General features: G+C 47.9%; 1 protein-coding gene across 2 annotated transcripts; it reads left to right on the top strand.

The window, feature by feature from the left end:
- Positions 1–248: 248 nt before the first annotated feature.
- Positions 249–15,025, top strand: Lmbr1l (limb development membrane protein 1 like). Of its 2 annotated transcripts, XM_074083292.1 has the most exons (17): positions 249–619; positions 4,533–4,617; positions 5,714–5,747; positions 6,715–6,854; positions 7,025–7,128; positions 7,577–7,700; positions 8,751–8,819; positions 8,952–9,016; positions 9,300–9,372; positions 9,463–9,546; positions 9,642–9,718; positions 10,823–10,900; positions 11,034–11,107; positions 11,347–11,437; positions 11,539–11,605; positions 14,080–14,241; positions 14,451–15,025. In XM_074083292.1, the coding sequence occupies exons 1-17, from the start codon at positions 548–550 to the stop codon at positions 14,516–14,518; spliced, it is 1,467 nt and encodes a 488-aa protein (XP_073939393.1). In that variant the 5' UTR covers positions 249–547; the 3' UTR covers positions 14,519–15,025. The 2 variants fall into 2 exon arrangements, with proteins under 2 accessions (XP_073939393.1, XP_073939394.1); XM_074083293.1 differs by lacking the exon at positions 8,751–8,819.
- Positions 15,026–15,819: the final 794 nt, after the last annotated feature.

The following is a 15,819-nucleotide window of genomic DNA, read 5'->3' as shown; positions in this document are numbered from 1 at the left end:
ACAGTCCATTTAACCACCGTCTAACTTAAATCCTGGCAGCTAGTAAAAGCCAGGGCCCGTCACGTCTCAACAGCAAAAAAGTGAGACTAAAATTCAGTAGGTACAAAAGATCCGCCTCCTTCCATAGGAAAACCAGTCAGCGCTCCGCTCGTGATGAGCGGCAGTTCGCTAGGAGCCAATGACTTCCACTCCCTGGGAGGAAACCGCCCATCCCTTGTGTCGTCACTCGGTCTCCTAAAAAGATAATGCTAAAGCGCGGCGCTTCCTGGTAGCTAGCTGGGGTGGCCGGTGTTTGCGCTGAAACGTGACCGTAGCCCGACCTTAAAGGGGAGGGAGCAGAGGGTGGCCGGAGTTCTTTAAAACTAGTCTGACGGGTGCCTGCCCCTTTAAGGACCGAATCTGAGCCCCAGATTACCCTGAGTTTCCGTCACTGGCCGAGAGGGAAGACTCCTTAGCTGGGTCCGGGTGCTTGGCGGCGGCGGCCTCATCCCCGCTCGTCCTCCCCGGGCCCGGAGACAACCCCAGCTCCAGTCATGCTGAGCAGAGTATGGAAGCAGCTGACTACGAAGTGCTATCCGTGCGAGAGCAGCTATTCCACGAGAGGGTCCGCGAGTGCATCGTGAGTGCGGGATCTGGGCAGGAAGGGGATCCAGGTGGGAGAGGTACTGGTGTTGGGAAAGAAGGGGAAAAGTTCGGGTCTGAGTGCGACCACCTGGGCCCAGAGCGCTGCTGTCCCTGCTTGAACCTAGGGCTGGCGATGAAGGCCTTGGGTTGGAGAGAAAGGCCGATGCCGGGCTGGCTAACCCCTCGCTCGGATCCGCTGGGTCCCTGCGCCGTAAACAAAGCCCGACGGTTTCCGTTCCTCCTCTGCACGCCCCTCCCCCAACCCCCTCCTGTCCCCTTCCTCCGAGGGCGTTCCCGGCCGTGGGTCTTTAAGTTTTATAAGCTGAGAGGGATGGATTTAATTCGAGGCGGGTTGGTTTGCGGGTCCCCGTCTTAATCTGAGTTGGCGGCAATCCCACTAATTTTGGCTGAAGGGGAGACCTCGTAACAATGAACTAGATTCCAGGAAAGACTTGGAAAGTGTAGTGATGCGGGCGAGAGAAATAGGGGACTTGGCGTGTGATCTCCCACTTTGGAAGACAGTACTATTGCTGGGGTGGATTCTAAGGTGTGGGAATGGGGAACCATCCCGTACGTCCGTCTGTATATTCCGCACCGCCCCCGCCCCCCGTGCCCTGTTCCTCGTCCCCATTGGTGTTTTTCTGTGTTTGTGCTGGGAATTGAATCCAGTGCCTCTGGCATGTCAAGCACGTGTTCTACCATTGAGCTACTTCCTCGGCTCCCTCCTTGATGTTTGTTTGAAACTCTTCAGGGCTAGGTTCCCAGTTTCCCAGCCATTGAGGTATTTTCCCTTGAGAATGGTCTCCTTGGTGCTTCTGAGCACACCTGGCTGTTGTTCCTTACTCCCTCTATCACCTAGAGCAACAGCTGAACCTGCCACACAGCAGTGTACTCCTCATTTCTGGGCTGCTGAGACCGCAGTGGAGGTTAGGGAGTCATCTTCCTTAGGCCTGCTTTGGAGTCTCATCTCTGCTTTCTCTTGTTTCTTCCTCAGAGCTCCCCAAATACTGAATAAAAAGGGAAAGGTTTGGAGGAATAGAAAGAAGAGTTAGTAAGTTAGGGGGAGGGACTGATGGACTCATCTTTGGTTTTTTTGGCACAGCTGATTAAACCTAGGGCCTTGCACTTGCTAGGCAAGTGCACAGAGCTACAGCCCTAGCTTTTGGTTTTTATTATTTATTTATGTTTTTGCACTACCGGAGTTTGAACTCAGGGCCTACATCTTGAGCCACTCCACCAGCCCTGGAGTTTGAACTCAAGGCTTCATGCTTGCAAAGCAGGCACTCTACCAATTGAGTCATGCCTCCAGCCCTCTTGGGGTTTTTTTTGGTGGTATTGGGGTTTGAACTCAGGGTCTCATTCTTGCTAGGCAGGCACTCTACCATGAGAGCCACTCCACCAGCCCCTTGTGGTGTTGGGTATTTTCCAGATATGGTCTCACAAACTATTTGCCCAGGCTGGCTTCCAACTGCGATCCTCCTGATCTCTGCCTCCTGAGTAGTTAGGATTACAGTAGTTAGGAGTAAGCCACTGGCAGCCTGCCCTCTTGGTTTTTTGAGACAGGGTCTTGCGATGTAGCCCAGGCTAACTTCAAACTCATGATCTGCCTGGCTCTGCCTCCCAAGTGATAGGATTACAGGTATGTGCCCTCATTCTTCATTTGTCTCAGGCTGGGCTCTAGGTCACCCTGAGTACCCTCAGGTTGGAAAAAGAGTAAAGTGAACCAAGATATATTAAGTCTGCTCTTATCTGTGACAACTGGGAAGTAGGAACTATATCACTCCATGTATGGGACTCCAGGAGAGTCAGGAAGCCTTCCTTGTATGTTCTTTGGTGGTTAGGCCCACATGGTAACATTGGACATACTATAGAGACACACCCAGGACTTGAGACAGTGTGGAGCAAGAGACTCACATTCCCAGACAACAAGGAGGGATGAAGAACTGAGGATATAGCTCAGTGGTAAAGAGCTTGCCTAGCATGCATATTGGTCTGGCGGAGTGGCTCAGGAGGAAAGAGCACTTACCTAGCAAGTGTGAGGCCCTGAGTTCAAACCCCAGTGCCGTCCAGAAAAAAAAAAAAAAACAAAGGCTTGTAAAGCTGGATACCAGCGGTTCATACCCGTAATCTTAGCTACTCAGGAGGCAGAGATCAGGAGGATCGTGATTCGAAGCCAGCCCAGGCAAATAGTTTCCAAGACCCTATCTTGAAAACACTTAACACAAAAAGGGCTGGTAGAGTGGCTCAAAAGTGTAGGCCCTGAGTTCAAGCCCCAGTACTGCAAAATAAATAAATAAAGGAGGGATAAGACCTTAGACAGAAGCAGCTTCCTGAATGTCTCAAATGTCTCCCCCATCCTTTAGTGCCATTAGCTTAGAACATCAGTGCTTGCCAAGGGCAGCCTTAATAAAAGGCTTCTGGTGCCTCCCTCATCTGGCTCCCATCTAAAGTCTAGAGAACAATCTAGCCTCCACTGGAACTTCATGGAACTCTGGTCTGACCTTTTGAGCCCTCCCACCTTCCTGGCTATTACACAAGCCCAGGACAGAGCACTAAAGCTGTAAAAATTCTGCAGCTAAGCCAGGTGTGCTGGTGGCTCACATCTATAATCCTAGCTATTCAAGAGGTAGAGATCAAGAGGATTGTGGTTCGAAGCTAGCCTGGGCAGATGGCTCTTGAGACCCTATCTTGAAAAAACCCAAAACGGGGCTGGCAGTGGCTCAATTGGTAGAGCACCTGCCTAGCAAGTTTGAGGCCCTGAGATCAAATTCCAGTATTGTCAAAAAAAAAAAAAGTTCTGTAGCTACAACTGTAGCTTAGACTGGAGATGTGGCTCAAGTGGTAGAGCACCTGCTTTGTAAGTGTAAAAAAATCTTTGTCCTAGACTCATGGTTCTCTTCCCCCTCGTATAGATAGCTATATGCAGATTCCTTGGAGGGTCAGTTCCTCTTAGAGGACTAGGAGACCCATTGAGATTGATCTTGTCTTAGCCTACCTCAGTGTCAACTTTTCTTGGGACTCTCTGGCCTTGATTATGGAGCCAAGTTGACCAGTGGCTCCTCCTCTGGGCAATAGCAGCTGACTTGGGGCAGGATAGGGATGTATATACTGGTTAATCTGGCTAAGTTCTTTTACAACTGTCAATAGGAGGTCCAGCCACTCAGGAGCAATGGATAAGCCTTAAGAGGCCTGGCCCTATAACTAGAAATCACTTGTAGTAGGGTCCAGGGATTGACTGCCCTAAAGTGTCTGGTACTGGCTATAGGAACCTTATAGATGTTGGGCCCCAACCAAAGGCTACTCTTACCTTAAATGAGGATTAAGTGAAGCTCTAATTTGGTTCAGAGCAGATCTGGTCTTTTAGGATTCCTGAATAAACAAAGAGTAGAAGTTCTGACTTGGTCTAGAAATATGATTATCTACATCTTCCTGGAGCTTTGTTCAAGACAACAGCTAGAGTGGGGTAAGAGGGGAGTGCCAGGACATTGCAGACATCTTCCTCTCTTCAAACCTGCTATCCTTTCCAGTAATGTTCTTGAAGTGTGTTCTCTGGTTCTGTGGCCTGATTTAGAGAGAGAGAGAGAGACAGAGAGAGAGAGAGAGAGAGAGAGAGAGTGTGTTTGTGTGTGTGTGTGTGTGTGTGTGTGTTATCTCCTTTGCCTGTTTACCAACCAGATTTAGACTGAACCTATTTTCTCCTAGGAAAGTCCTTGTAGTGTTGGGCATGGTGCTATTTCCTCAGGTGCAGGGGAAAGCCCCTATCAGGACCTTCTTAAAGCCCTAACTAGTGATGGTGAGAAAGAGCTTGTTTCAAGGAAACAGCCCCATGGAATTACTAGAAAGGCTTTTGGAGCTGTGGAATGTGCTAGAAATTAGAGCTTCTCATCCCAGTTTACTTTCTACCACAGATCTCAATACTTCTGTTTGCGACACTCTACATCCTCTGCCACATCTTCCTGACCCGCTTCAAGAAGCCAACTGAGTTCACCACAGGTACCCAAGACTTCCTTCCCTTCTGTCAGAGTTCTTGTTGCCATGGAGCCAGCCTCAGGGGAATGGGCACTGGTGCCTGCTGGGAAAGGAGAGGCAGCTGTGCGGGGCTGTTCTGTAGCCTTTGCTTTTTTAGCTCTCCTCCCTCCAGAGGTAGGGTCAAGGTGTTATGGTGGGAGGTCTAAATAGAAATGTCTGCAAGCTGTTAAGTAGGTCAGATAGTTTTTCTAAGCCTCAGTTACATCCTATAAAATGTACTAGGTATAATGTCTACCTAGTACATTGTCATTGTGTGGACAAAATGAGGGCCCTTTGTGCACCCAAAGTATGTCATCATGGGCAAATGTTCTGAGTCATCTTCTCTCTTAGTGCTCCCATACCCTGCACTAGAGACCTTCCTGACCATTGAGGTTCCAGGATCTGATGCTGGTAGCCTTTCTCTTTGCAGAGAACCTAATGTGCTCAGATGGTAGCTTTCCTTCCTGAAGACCTATGATTGGGGTAGAGGACCACCCTTGTGTCAGGGCTTAGCCCCAGTCCACTCAGATCATCCTGTCCTGGCCCTAGCCTTTCCTTCCCTCAGGATGACTTCATGAGCTGCCATCTAACAAGGCAGCTGTCCTAGTATAATTCCCTAGAGACTTTCTCTGAATCTCTCCTTCTCCCTTCCTTTATCTCTCTTCCTTTCACTCAGCCACTGATGTAACCAACCTCACAAACCAGTGATGGGAGATACTGTGGGGAGGAAGGAGAGAAATAGGGGAATTTCTAGTATTTATTCTCCATATAGCACCATGATCTTTAAGCTGCCACCCTGGTTGGAGAATAGGTTGTGGGGTTCATTGTGTAAGGTCTCCCATAGACTCCTTTCTAGCTCTGCCTCCATTCAGGGTACAGGGATGGGACAGGGGACACATTGTAACACGGTTGGTTCCCAAAGCTGCCTAGTAATGTCCTGCCTTTTCCTTACGTCTTTTTCTTTTTTTGTGTGTGTGTGTACACATTTAGTTTTATTGTAACAAAGCAACTTGTACACTTTTAACGTTTAAAACTGAGCATCTTTTCCTTTCCAGTGTCCTTATGTCTTTTTCTTTTGCAGTGGATGATGAAGATGCCACAGTCAATAAGATTGCGTAAGTGTCATTGTCTTCAGCACCTGACATCAGTGGCCTTTAGGAGCTGGGATCAAGGGAGACCTCTACAGCAGGAGGAAGAAGAGGGGTTATCACCCACTGGAAAAAGAGTTTCTACTTCCACCCTATTTCTGGCTTCTTCCGGCTTTACCCTACCCTGAGGACGCTTAAAAAAGCTGTTGTTCCTGTCTCCCTGGTTAGGCCAGGAGCTTCTGGGAGCCTCATAGCCAGGAACTGTTGGCTGGGGCATGAGTCACCAGAAATGGCTCTAGCTTGGCTTCACCTCCCAGCAGTAAATGGTGGGGGGATGGGGAGATAGGGGTTCAGAGTGTGGAGGAGATGGAAGTTCCTGAGGGCAGAGAATGCTTGGTTCTGAGAGAAAGGCTGTACTCTACTATTCTTATTTACTAGCTTACATAGAGAAAAATACAGAGATGTCCTGCTGGGTCAACATATTGGGGGAGCCCTGCGCCTTTGATGAACCAACTAGATAAAAAGTGATCCCCTACTCCTTTTCACCTGATGTGGCCCAGGATGCAGGCCTTGGGTATGAAGCTGGGTTTCAGCTTCTTTTTGTCCTTCTCTGTGCTAGTGCCTTCTTGCAGGGGATAACCATATGGGGTGAGTCTGCTCTTAACCACACTGGAAGGTACAAGCTTAGAAATCCATATCCCTGAGCAGAGGAGAGAAGCCACACCCCTTAGGTTGGCATCATGCCTAGCACACCCTATACGCATGCACAGGAGGACCACATTCCTAGGACAATCTGGGCAAGTGACATGGCAGGTGACCAGGTGCCAATAAATGCCTGAGGTTGTGCCCATCCCATGTGCCAAGGTTTCCCTGGAGGTAAAGGATAACTTCCCGAGCTGGTTGTAGAAGCCACAGGTGTCTTTGGATACATATGGAGCTTTTTGTGCACAGGGTAGTAAGTGCTGAACTAAGCACTGTCCTCTTCTCTGCCCAGGCTTGAGCTATGCACCTTTACCCTGGCTGTCGCCCTGGGTGCTGTTCTGCTCCTGCCCTTTTCCATCATCAGCAACGAGGTGCTGCTCTCACTGCCACGGAACTACTACATCCAGTGGCTCAATGGCTCCCTCATCCATGGTATGTGGCTTTGAACTGTATCTTGAAGTGGGGAGGGGGAAGGTAGTCAGGCAGACCCAGGCAGCCTTGGGCTAGTTATGTGTCACCCATCTTCCCCTCCCCCATCACATGGCCAGTTCTCTATGGGTTGCCCCTTGCTGACCACGTCTACTTTGCCTTTTTGGCTCTAGGCCTCTGGAACCTTGTTTTTCTCTTCTCCAACCTGTCGCTCATCTTCCTCATGCCCTTTGCATACTTCTTCACAGAATCTGAGGGCTTTGCTGGCTCCAGAAAGGTAAGTAGGAGGTAAACAGATAATCCAGGCAAGAAACAGAACTATAGGGTTGACAGAAAATTTTGATGAGATGATTTGCAGAGGTTTAGCAAAAAATTATGGGAACAGGGCTGGTGGAGTGGCTCAAGCAGTAGAGCACCTGCCTAGCAAGCATGAGGCCCTAAGTTCAAACCCTAGTACTGCCCCTCCCCCCAAAAAAAATGTTATGGGTACCAACAAGGAGTCTGAGGCTGTAGTGACAATAGGAACTTGTGGCCACCTCAGGCTCATGGATTGGAGAGTGCCAGGGCAGAGCAATTTAGAATTGAAGGGAAATACCTGTCGCCATCTCTTGAATCCAGATCTCTTTGGTTCCCCCAGCCCAGCCCCTATCTCTGATGTCTCCTTCTTCCCCACATTGCCCTGATGTTGACCACCTCTTCTGCCTCACCTTTTCCTTCTCCTGTAGGGTGTCCTGGGCCGAGTCTATGAGACAGTGGTGATGTTGATGCTCCTTACTCTGCTGGTGCTAGGAATGGTATGGGTGGCATCTGCCATTGTGGACAACAAGGCCAGCAGGGAGTCACTCTATGGTGAGAGCTGTTAGTTAGCTTTTCAGCACTGAGAGAAAATACCTGATGAAAACAACTTAAAGAAAGTTTCAGTCCCTGGTTACTTGACTCCATTGTTTCTTGGCCACGGTGAGGCAGAACTTCATGGTCAGGAGCATGTGGTGGAGGGAAGCTGCTCACCTCATAGTGAACAGGAAGCAGAAAGAGAGCAGGAAGGGGCTGGGACTGAAATGCACCTTTCTGGCCAGGCGCCAGTGGCTTACACCTATAGTCTTAGCTATTCGGGAGGCAGAGATAAGGAGGATCACGGTTCGAAGCCAACCCTGGCAAATAGGTTGCAAGACCCTATCTTGAAAAAACCCTTCAGAGGTTTTTTCTGACAGAGTGGCTCAAGGTGAAGGCTCTAAGTTCAAACCCCAGTACCTCAAAAAAAAAAAAAAAAACCTTTAAAGGCACACCCCCCAGTGACCTGTTGCCTCTTAACTAGGCCCCATCTCCTAGTTTCCACCACCTTACAATAATGCCATCAAATTAGGAGTCCACCAGTAGATTAATCCATTGATTAGATCAGAGATCTCATGAGTTAATCACATCCCAAAAACTTCACCTCTGGACATTGGGACCAAGCCTTAAACACATGTTTTGGAGGGGACATTTCATACCTAAACCATAATAGAGGCCCAGTTTCTTCCCCTTTCGTGACTGGCTCTTCAGTTGGCCAGTGTCCACATGCCTTTGATAAGATTGGCACATCTTTACTTAAGACTAAAATTTCAAGTTGTTGGACTTCTGGCCACATACAACCTGTGGAAATGTTCCTTTGTGCACATGCAAAAAATAAATGAATCATTTGTTTGTTTAGCTGTACTGGGGTTTGCACTCAGAGCCTTGTGCTTGTTAGGCAGGCACTCTGCCACTTGAGCCACTCCACTTGAGCCCTGAAGACTTACTTATGTATTGTGTCCTTGTCTAGACTCTGAGACTGTCAATTCCCAGTAAGCAGGAGGAGGGAGATAAGCCAACATGTCTTTTGTTTTTTGTTTTTTTTTTTCTTTTTTAAAAAATTCTTAGACTTCTGGGAGTACTACCTCCCCTATCTCTACTCCTGCATCTCCTTCCTTGGGGTCCTGCTACTCCTGGGTGAGTATACAGGGTCTGGAAAGGAATGATAGGATCCTAGGACCAGAACAACCAGGGCGGAAGGGGGAGGGACGGGATGCGGGGAGGGGTGAAGAGAAGGATCTGACCAGTGACTGGCTCTTGTCCCCACAGTGTGTACTCCACTAGGTCTCGCCCGCATGTTCTCAGTCACTGGGAAGCTGTTGGTCAAGCCCCGGGTACGTAGATAGTTCTCCTTGCCCTTTGATCATGCAGGGTGATGTCTCTGCATAGCTGGGACCAAACCATGAAACATGCCTTACAGTTGTGTAGTGTACAACTTGCAGAGGGCCACAGCCTTTGTTTGCTTCTGTATCCTTTACTCTATCATCTGGAGTTAGTCACCAGACATGCAAGGCTGAACACAAACCAAAGACTGAGACTGTAGAGCTCTGGAATATACAGGGTTCTTCTTGGGATCAGGGAGCCTCTGATAGTGCCTCCCTTTGCTCCCACCCCCAGCTGCTGGAAGACCTGGAAGAACAGCTGAACTGCTCAGCCTTTGAGGAGGCAGCTCTGACCCGTAGGATCTGTAGTGAGTTGGATTCTCTCCCACTGAGTTGGTAGGCTTGGCCTAGGAAGGGGCTGTGGCACCAAGGGGCAGCACTGTTTTCTCTGTCCTCAGATCCCACCTCCTGCTGGCTGCCTTTAGACATGGAGCTGCTGCACAGACAGGTCCTGGCTCTGCAGACACAGAGGGTCCTGCTGGGTATGTGGTTGATAGGGCTTGGGACACCTGGGTTTCCCCAAGGAGAGGAGCCTGTTGTTCCAGATGCTTGCTAATAGCCTCCAATCCCTGCACAGAAAAGCGGCGGAAGGCTTCAGCCTGGCAGCGGAACCTGGGCTACCCCCTGGCAATGCTGTGTTTGCTGGTGTTGACGGTGGGTATACTAGCATTGGTAAGGGAGTGGGCCCTTGAGTACTTTAGGCCTTCTCAGGGAAATATAGGGACCTTAGTTTTGTTAATAATAGTTGTCAGCAGGGCATGGTGGTACATGCCTGTAATCCCAGCTACTCAGGAGGTAGAGGCAGGAGGATCACTCTCAGTTCAAGGCCAGCCTGGGACAACTTTATGAGGTCCTATCTCAAAAATAAAATACAAACAAAAGACCAAGGGTGTAGCTCAAGTAGTGGCACATGCATGGCCCTGGGTTCAATCCCCAGTACCACAAAAAAAAAAAAAAAAAACATAGTACTTGATCTCTTCATGCTTACATTGTGTCCTGTTCTGGGTATATGAACAACTTGCCCAAAATCAAATAGCCATTTAGAGCCAGGCATCAGTAGCTCACACTTGTAATCCTAGCTACTCAGGAGGCAGAGATCAGGAGGATCAAGGTTCGAAGCCAGCCTGGGCAAATAGTTCAAGAGAACCTATCTTGAAAAAAAAAAAACCTTTCACAAAAAAGGACTTGGTGAAGAGGCTCAAGGTGTAGGCCCTGAGTTCAAGCCCCAGTACTGAAGGAAAGGAAAAAAACAAACAGCCATTTAGGAGTTATGTAGGTTTGCCCTGGAATGAGAATAAGGGTTGAAATCTGGTCCATTTCCCCTACTTGCCATGTGCTAGACTCAAGAATAGGTCTTATAGTCAGAGAAAAATATACCTTTTCTCTAGGTAATTTTCCTGGATTTTCTTTTGTGGTTTTTTTTTTTTTTTTTTCTTTTTCCCAGTGGTGGGGTTTGAACTCATGGCCTCACACATACTAGGCAAGTGCCCTAACACTAAGCTACACCCACAGCCCCATAATTAACCTTTTTCTATTTAGCTTTTTCACAGTCCTTCCATCTAGAAGCAGTGCATCTGGTATTATCCTCACAGGTGTTCTGTTGCTAATTATACCTTGAGGAGGTCCCCCACAGCTAGTGGAAGTAGAGCTAGACTTGGAAACTGAATATACTGGACCCAGAGTATTTGCTTTTAACATTGAACTCTGGGTACAGCTGTGGGCTGGGCAGGCATGAGAGTCTAACTTCACTGTTCACAGGGCCTGTCTGTGCTCATTGTGGCCATCCACATCCTGGAGCTGCTCATCGATGAAGCTGCCATGCCACGGGGCATGCAGGTGTGGGCCAGTCTCCCACCATGTCTTTTGGGGAGGGTCTAAGAAAGGCTGGGGAGAGGGGCAGAGGGAAGCTGGCTGCTAGGTGGTGCTGGTGCTGGGGAGTATGCCTTATTGATGTCACCCTACCCCACAGGGTGCCTCCCTGGGCCAGGTCTCCTTCTCCAAGCTGGGATCCTTCGGTGCCATCATCCAGGTTGTACTCATCTTGTATCCTTCTGGAAACCTACCATTGCCTCTGCTTGCCAAACCTGCCTCCTAGGATTTTTGATTATCTGAGACTGTAGGGGATAGTGATGGGGAAGGGGACAGGTTTTCACCGACCCTGGGTTCAGGAAAAAATGAGAAGACATTACCTTGGAAGGAGGGCTAGGAGAGAGGTCCACTCCCTTTGAGATGAGGCATTCAGTCCTTGGAAACTTGCCAGTTCTTCCCTAACCCAGTGGCAGTTACCTGATGGTATCCTCTGTTGTGGGCTTCTACAGCTCTCCACTCTTCTGGAGCCTTCGTCCCAGATGGCATGACACGGCCATGACACAGGTAGCTGAGAGGGAGAAGGGGAAGCCGCCTGGGGGCACGGGTGGGTATTCAGTGCTGGCAGGTCTACTATCCCTCCTTCTCTTTTTCCTATTCCCACCCAGATAATTGGGAACTGTGTCTGTCTCTTGGTCCTAAGCTCAGCCCTTCCTGTCTTCTCTCGAACCCTAGGTAAGTAGCAAAAGGAGGTAAGGGAATTTATTTGTTCTGTTTTATTTTTGTTTTCAAAACAATTTCACTATGTAGCCATGGCTGGCTTCTAACTCGCATGCTGAGTGCTGGGATTATAGGTGTGTGTCACCATGCCCAGGTGGGAATTAGCTCCTTTAAGTATATACTCAAAAAGTACTCAGGCCCTTGTATATTTCTCTAATTCCCACAACAAACCTATGAGGAGATATATTGCCTTATTATAACAGAATGGGAAAAGGAGGCTCTGGAAGTGTTTATGTTGCTTCAAAGCTCACACCTTTTTACATTTGCTACATCCTGCTGTTTCCCCCACTTCTACTTTTTTGACAAGAAGCACTGCTTTTCCCCAGATCTCAGGTTGGGCACGGTGGTTCACATCTCTAATCCCAGCATTTGGGAGGCAGCAAGGCAGGAGGATTTTGAGTTCCAGGCCAGTTTGAGCTATATGCATAGCAAGACCCTGTCTCCAAAAATTTAAAAAAAAGAAAAAGAAAAGAAACAAATATTTTTAAATGAATGATCAACCCTCATTTGTATGAATAAGGCCCTGGATTTAATCCCCAGCACAACAGCAAAAGTTCTCAATAAATAGATGAGGAAAAGAGAAACTAATTGGTGATCCACAGTTACAGAGCTAGTTAGAGGCAAGGCCATATAAGGCTGAACCCTGTCCCCTGAACCCTAGGACAGTGCTTTCCCACACTCTGGCAGCATATCACACCCTTAGTCTTTCTCCTGCCTTTAGACTTTTGTTTATAATTACCTGGTAAAAAAGTTCAAACCTCAAATGGCAGAGTGGGTCAAGTGGTTGAGCACCTGCATAGCAAGGCCCTGAGTTCAAACTCCAGTATTGCCAAAAATAAAATAAAAAACGAAAAGTTCAAAATGTAACTGGTTTTATATTTCAGTCAGCATTATTTGATTCTTTTCTTTCTTTTTTTTTTTTTTTTTTAGCAGTAGTGGGGTTGGTCTCAGGGCCTCCAGGCACTCTACCACTTGAGCCACTCCACCAGTCCTTAACTTTATAAAGTTTGAATATCTCCTGTCTAAAGTGCTTGACACCAGAAGAAAGTGTTTCAAATGTTTTGGAGTTTTCAATTTTGGGCATATTTGCATTGACTTTAGAAGTTGGGCATCCCAAATCCAAAAATCTGAATCCAAAATGCTCCAATGGAGCCCGGTGCCAGGCGCTCACACCTGTAATCCTAACTATTCAGGAGGTAGAGATCAGGAGTATCGAAGCCAGCCCAGGCAAATAGTTCATGAGATGCTATCTTGAAAGACTCCTTCACAAAACAGGGCTGGTGGAGTGGCTCAAGGTATAGGCCCTGAGTTCAAACCCCAGTACCACAGAAAAAAAAAGAAAAAAAAAAATGCTCCAGTGGAGCTGGGTGCTGGTGGCTCATACCTGTAATCCTAGCCATTTGCAAGGCTGAGGTAAGGAGGGTAACAGTTCAAGGCCAGTAGGGCCAAATAGTTTGTGAGACAAAATAATCAGGGCAAAATGAACTGGAGTTGTGCTCAAGCTGTATAGGACCTGCTTTGCAAGCCTGAAGATCTGAGTTTAAACCCCAGTCTCACCAAAAAAAAAAAAAAACCTCCAATAATTTTGATTGTTGGGGTGTTTATTGTTGTACTGGGTATATATTGTGGCATTTACCATCAATGTCACATTCAAATATATCATAGTTGAATTCACCCCCTAGATTTTAGACTTTTTGGGCAGGGATGCTCAACTTGTACTTTCTCCATTATGCTATTTGTATTTATGCCATAGGAATTTAGTAGGAAAGTGGGCTATGGTCCATTAGGTTGGATGCAGCTAGGAATATTTAAATGAGGGTTCAGATCTTTGACCTATGATAATATTATTAAGGACTTAGTATTAGAATAGTGCCTGGGATGTACAGGGCTTTATAGATGTTGTTTTAATTTTTTTTAAGATTCTTCTGTATTGTATCTATTTTTTTGGTGGCACGGGGATTAACTCGGCCTTATGCTTGGTAGGCATTGTCTTAATTCTTACAGTCCTTTTCTCTATTTTAAAGTTGAAGAAACCGAGGCACAAAGGGTTTAAGGAACTTGATCTTGTAGATAGTTAGAGGTGGAGTTGGGATATGAACCAAAGCAGGCTGATTATAGTCTGAGCTCTTATCTACCCCACTTCTCTGTGTACTAAGGAAAACTTGTAGATTCCTGACTCAGGAACAAGGGAACTCCTAAGGGACACTTGGAGCCAGAGGGGACCCCTTTGAAAGAATAGATGCCAGGCTGCGGAAGGGGAATTGGAGCACGTTTAGCTGCTGAGACAAAATTTAGCAGGTAGCAATAATATGCATAGAGATTGCCAGTTGCAGTGTTTAGATGTGACCACCAGGAGGCAGCAGAAAGTTGGGCTCCTATTAGGAGAAGGGTTGGGAAGCCCCCTTCTCATCCTAGCCTTTGTACTCCAGGGCTGACTCGCTTTGACCTGCTGGGTGACTTTGGACGCTTCAACTGGCTAGGCAATTTCTACATCGTGTTCCTCTACAATGCAGCCTTCGCAGGCCTTACCACACTCAGTCTGGTGAAGACCTTCACCGCAGCTGTGAGGGCAGAGCTGATCCGGGCCTTCGGTGAGAGGAAGTGGGAGGCTGGGAGGCACAGGCTAGGGGGGTGGTGGTTGTAAGATAGGGCACTCTGGACCAGGGTTCATGCTAGCAGAGGAGAGGACATACTGTGTGCATAAGCATCTCATCCACCCATCCTGTGCCCTGATTGTGTTATCCCTGAGGGACTAGACCTGTAGCCCACTTCTGACTGCCCATCTCTCCTTTTTCTCCAGGACTGGACAGACTGCCACTTCCTGTCTCCGGTTTCCCCCGGGCATCTAGGAAGACCCAGCACCAGTGACCCAGTTGGGAGTAGGAAGGATAAAACTGGACACTGCCATCTGCTGCCTAGACCTGGAAGGGAGCCCAGGGTGTATGGACCTCAGGACCTAGGTCTGAGAGGGTGGGTGGCAGAGGAGAACTGAGCCATCTGCACTGTTGCATAATCTGAGCCAGAGTTTGGGACCAGACCCCCATTTTTTCAGACTTAGCTGTGGCCTCAGCATGGGGTAGAGCTGGGTGACTGGATCTGGCTCCTGGTCCCAAATGTGTTTACACATCAATCTGCCTCACTGCTATTCTGGGCCATGCCCATAGCCATGTTTACATGATTTGATGTGCAATAGGGTGGGGTGGGAATGGGAGGGAATGGGCCAGGGGCAGGCTCAGGAGGCAGGTTGTCTCCCTTGCTTCTGGCCCAGCAGAGCCTAAGCACTGTGCTAACCTGGAGGGACTTTGGACCACTGGAGAGACGGAGGGCATAGGGAGGAAGAGGCTGCACCCATCAGCAATAAAGTTGATACCAGGGTTTGCTTTGGTTTTTTTTTTTTTTTAAAGAGCCTGTCTCTGTGTCTATTTGAATAGCTTTGCTCCATCCAGTCCTGAGTCTACCAAGTGGGAGAAGCAGAGGGGTCCTGACACCATCGTTGTCCTTCCCCACTTTCTACATTGTTGGTGTGCTTTGGGGACATAGATCTGGCACTAGGCTATACAGTTGGGAGCTGCCATGGCATAGGAATAAGATAACCCCAGCCCTGTCCTCCCATACTTGACAATTGGCTATACAGAAGTGGTTTGGTTAACAAGGATTTTTTATTCTATCTTAGATAAGAACCTAACTTCATCTTTACGGAGGTTATCACCTCCTTGAAGTCCTTTTGCTATGTTTAGGGTAGGGTCAAAATTTCTGCCTAGGGTTATACATCGCATAGCTCCTAGGGCCACCATGTACCCCATAGTCGTATGCGTAGCTACTATGGCCATATTCTTTTTTTTTAGTGCTAGGGCTCAAACCCAGGACCACACATGTTAGGTCGGTACTCTACCACTAAGCTACATTCCCACCCTCCATGACCATTTTCTTGTAAATAGAAGTCAGGTGTACACAAAGTTACTGTGCAGTGAAGGGAGGATGTGTCTGGAATATAAAAAGTATAGATTCTGACAGGCTCAGGTGGCTCACACCTGTAATTCTAGCTACTCAAGAGGTAGAGATCAGAAGGATTGAGGTTCAAAGCCAACCCAGGCAAATAGTTCTCAAGATCCTATCTCAAAAACCCTTCACAAAAAAGGGCTGGTGGCATGGGTCAAGGGGTAAGCCCT

The sequence above is a fragment of the Castor canadensis genome, chromosome 8 (assembly GCF_047511655.1).
Source record: "Castor canadensis chromosome 8, mCasCan1.hap1v2, whole genome shotgun sequence".
In the NCBI taxonomy this organism is placed as follows: Eukaryota; Metazoa; Chordata; class Mammalia; order Rodentia; family Castoridae; genus Castor; species Castor canadensis.
The sequence above is the reverse complement of the archived record's forward strand: the minus strand, read 5'-3'. Positions and strand labels throughout refer to the sequence as shown.

What these genes read in the sequence shown, in the direction of transcription:
- Lmbr1l (XM_074083292.1), top strand. Translation starts at nt 548, where the DNA reads ATGGAAGCAGCTGACTACGAAGTGCTATCCGTGCGAGAGCAGCTATTC. An exon ending in CAATGGCTCCCTCATCCATG is followed by an intron (nt 6,855 to 7,024) that starts GTATGTGGCTTT and finishes TTTTGGCTCTAG; the next exon opens with GCCTCTGGAACCTTGTTTTT. An exon ending in TGGGGTCCTGCTACTCCTGG is followed by an intron (nt 8,820 to 8,951) that starts GTGAGTATACAG and finishes TTGTCCCCACAG; the next exon opens with TGTGTACTCCACTAGGTCTC.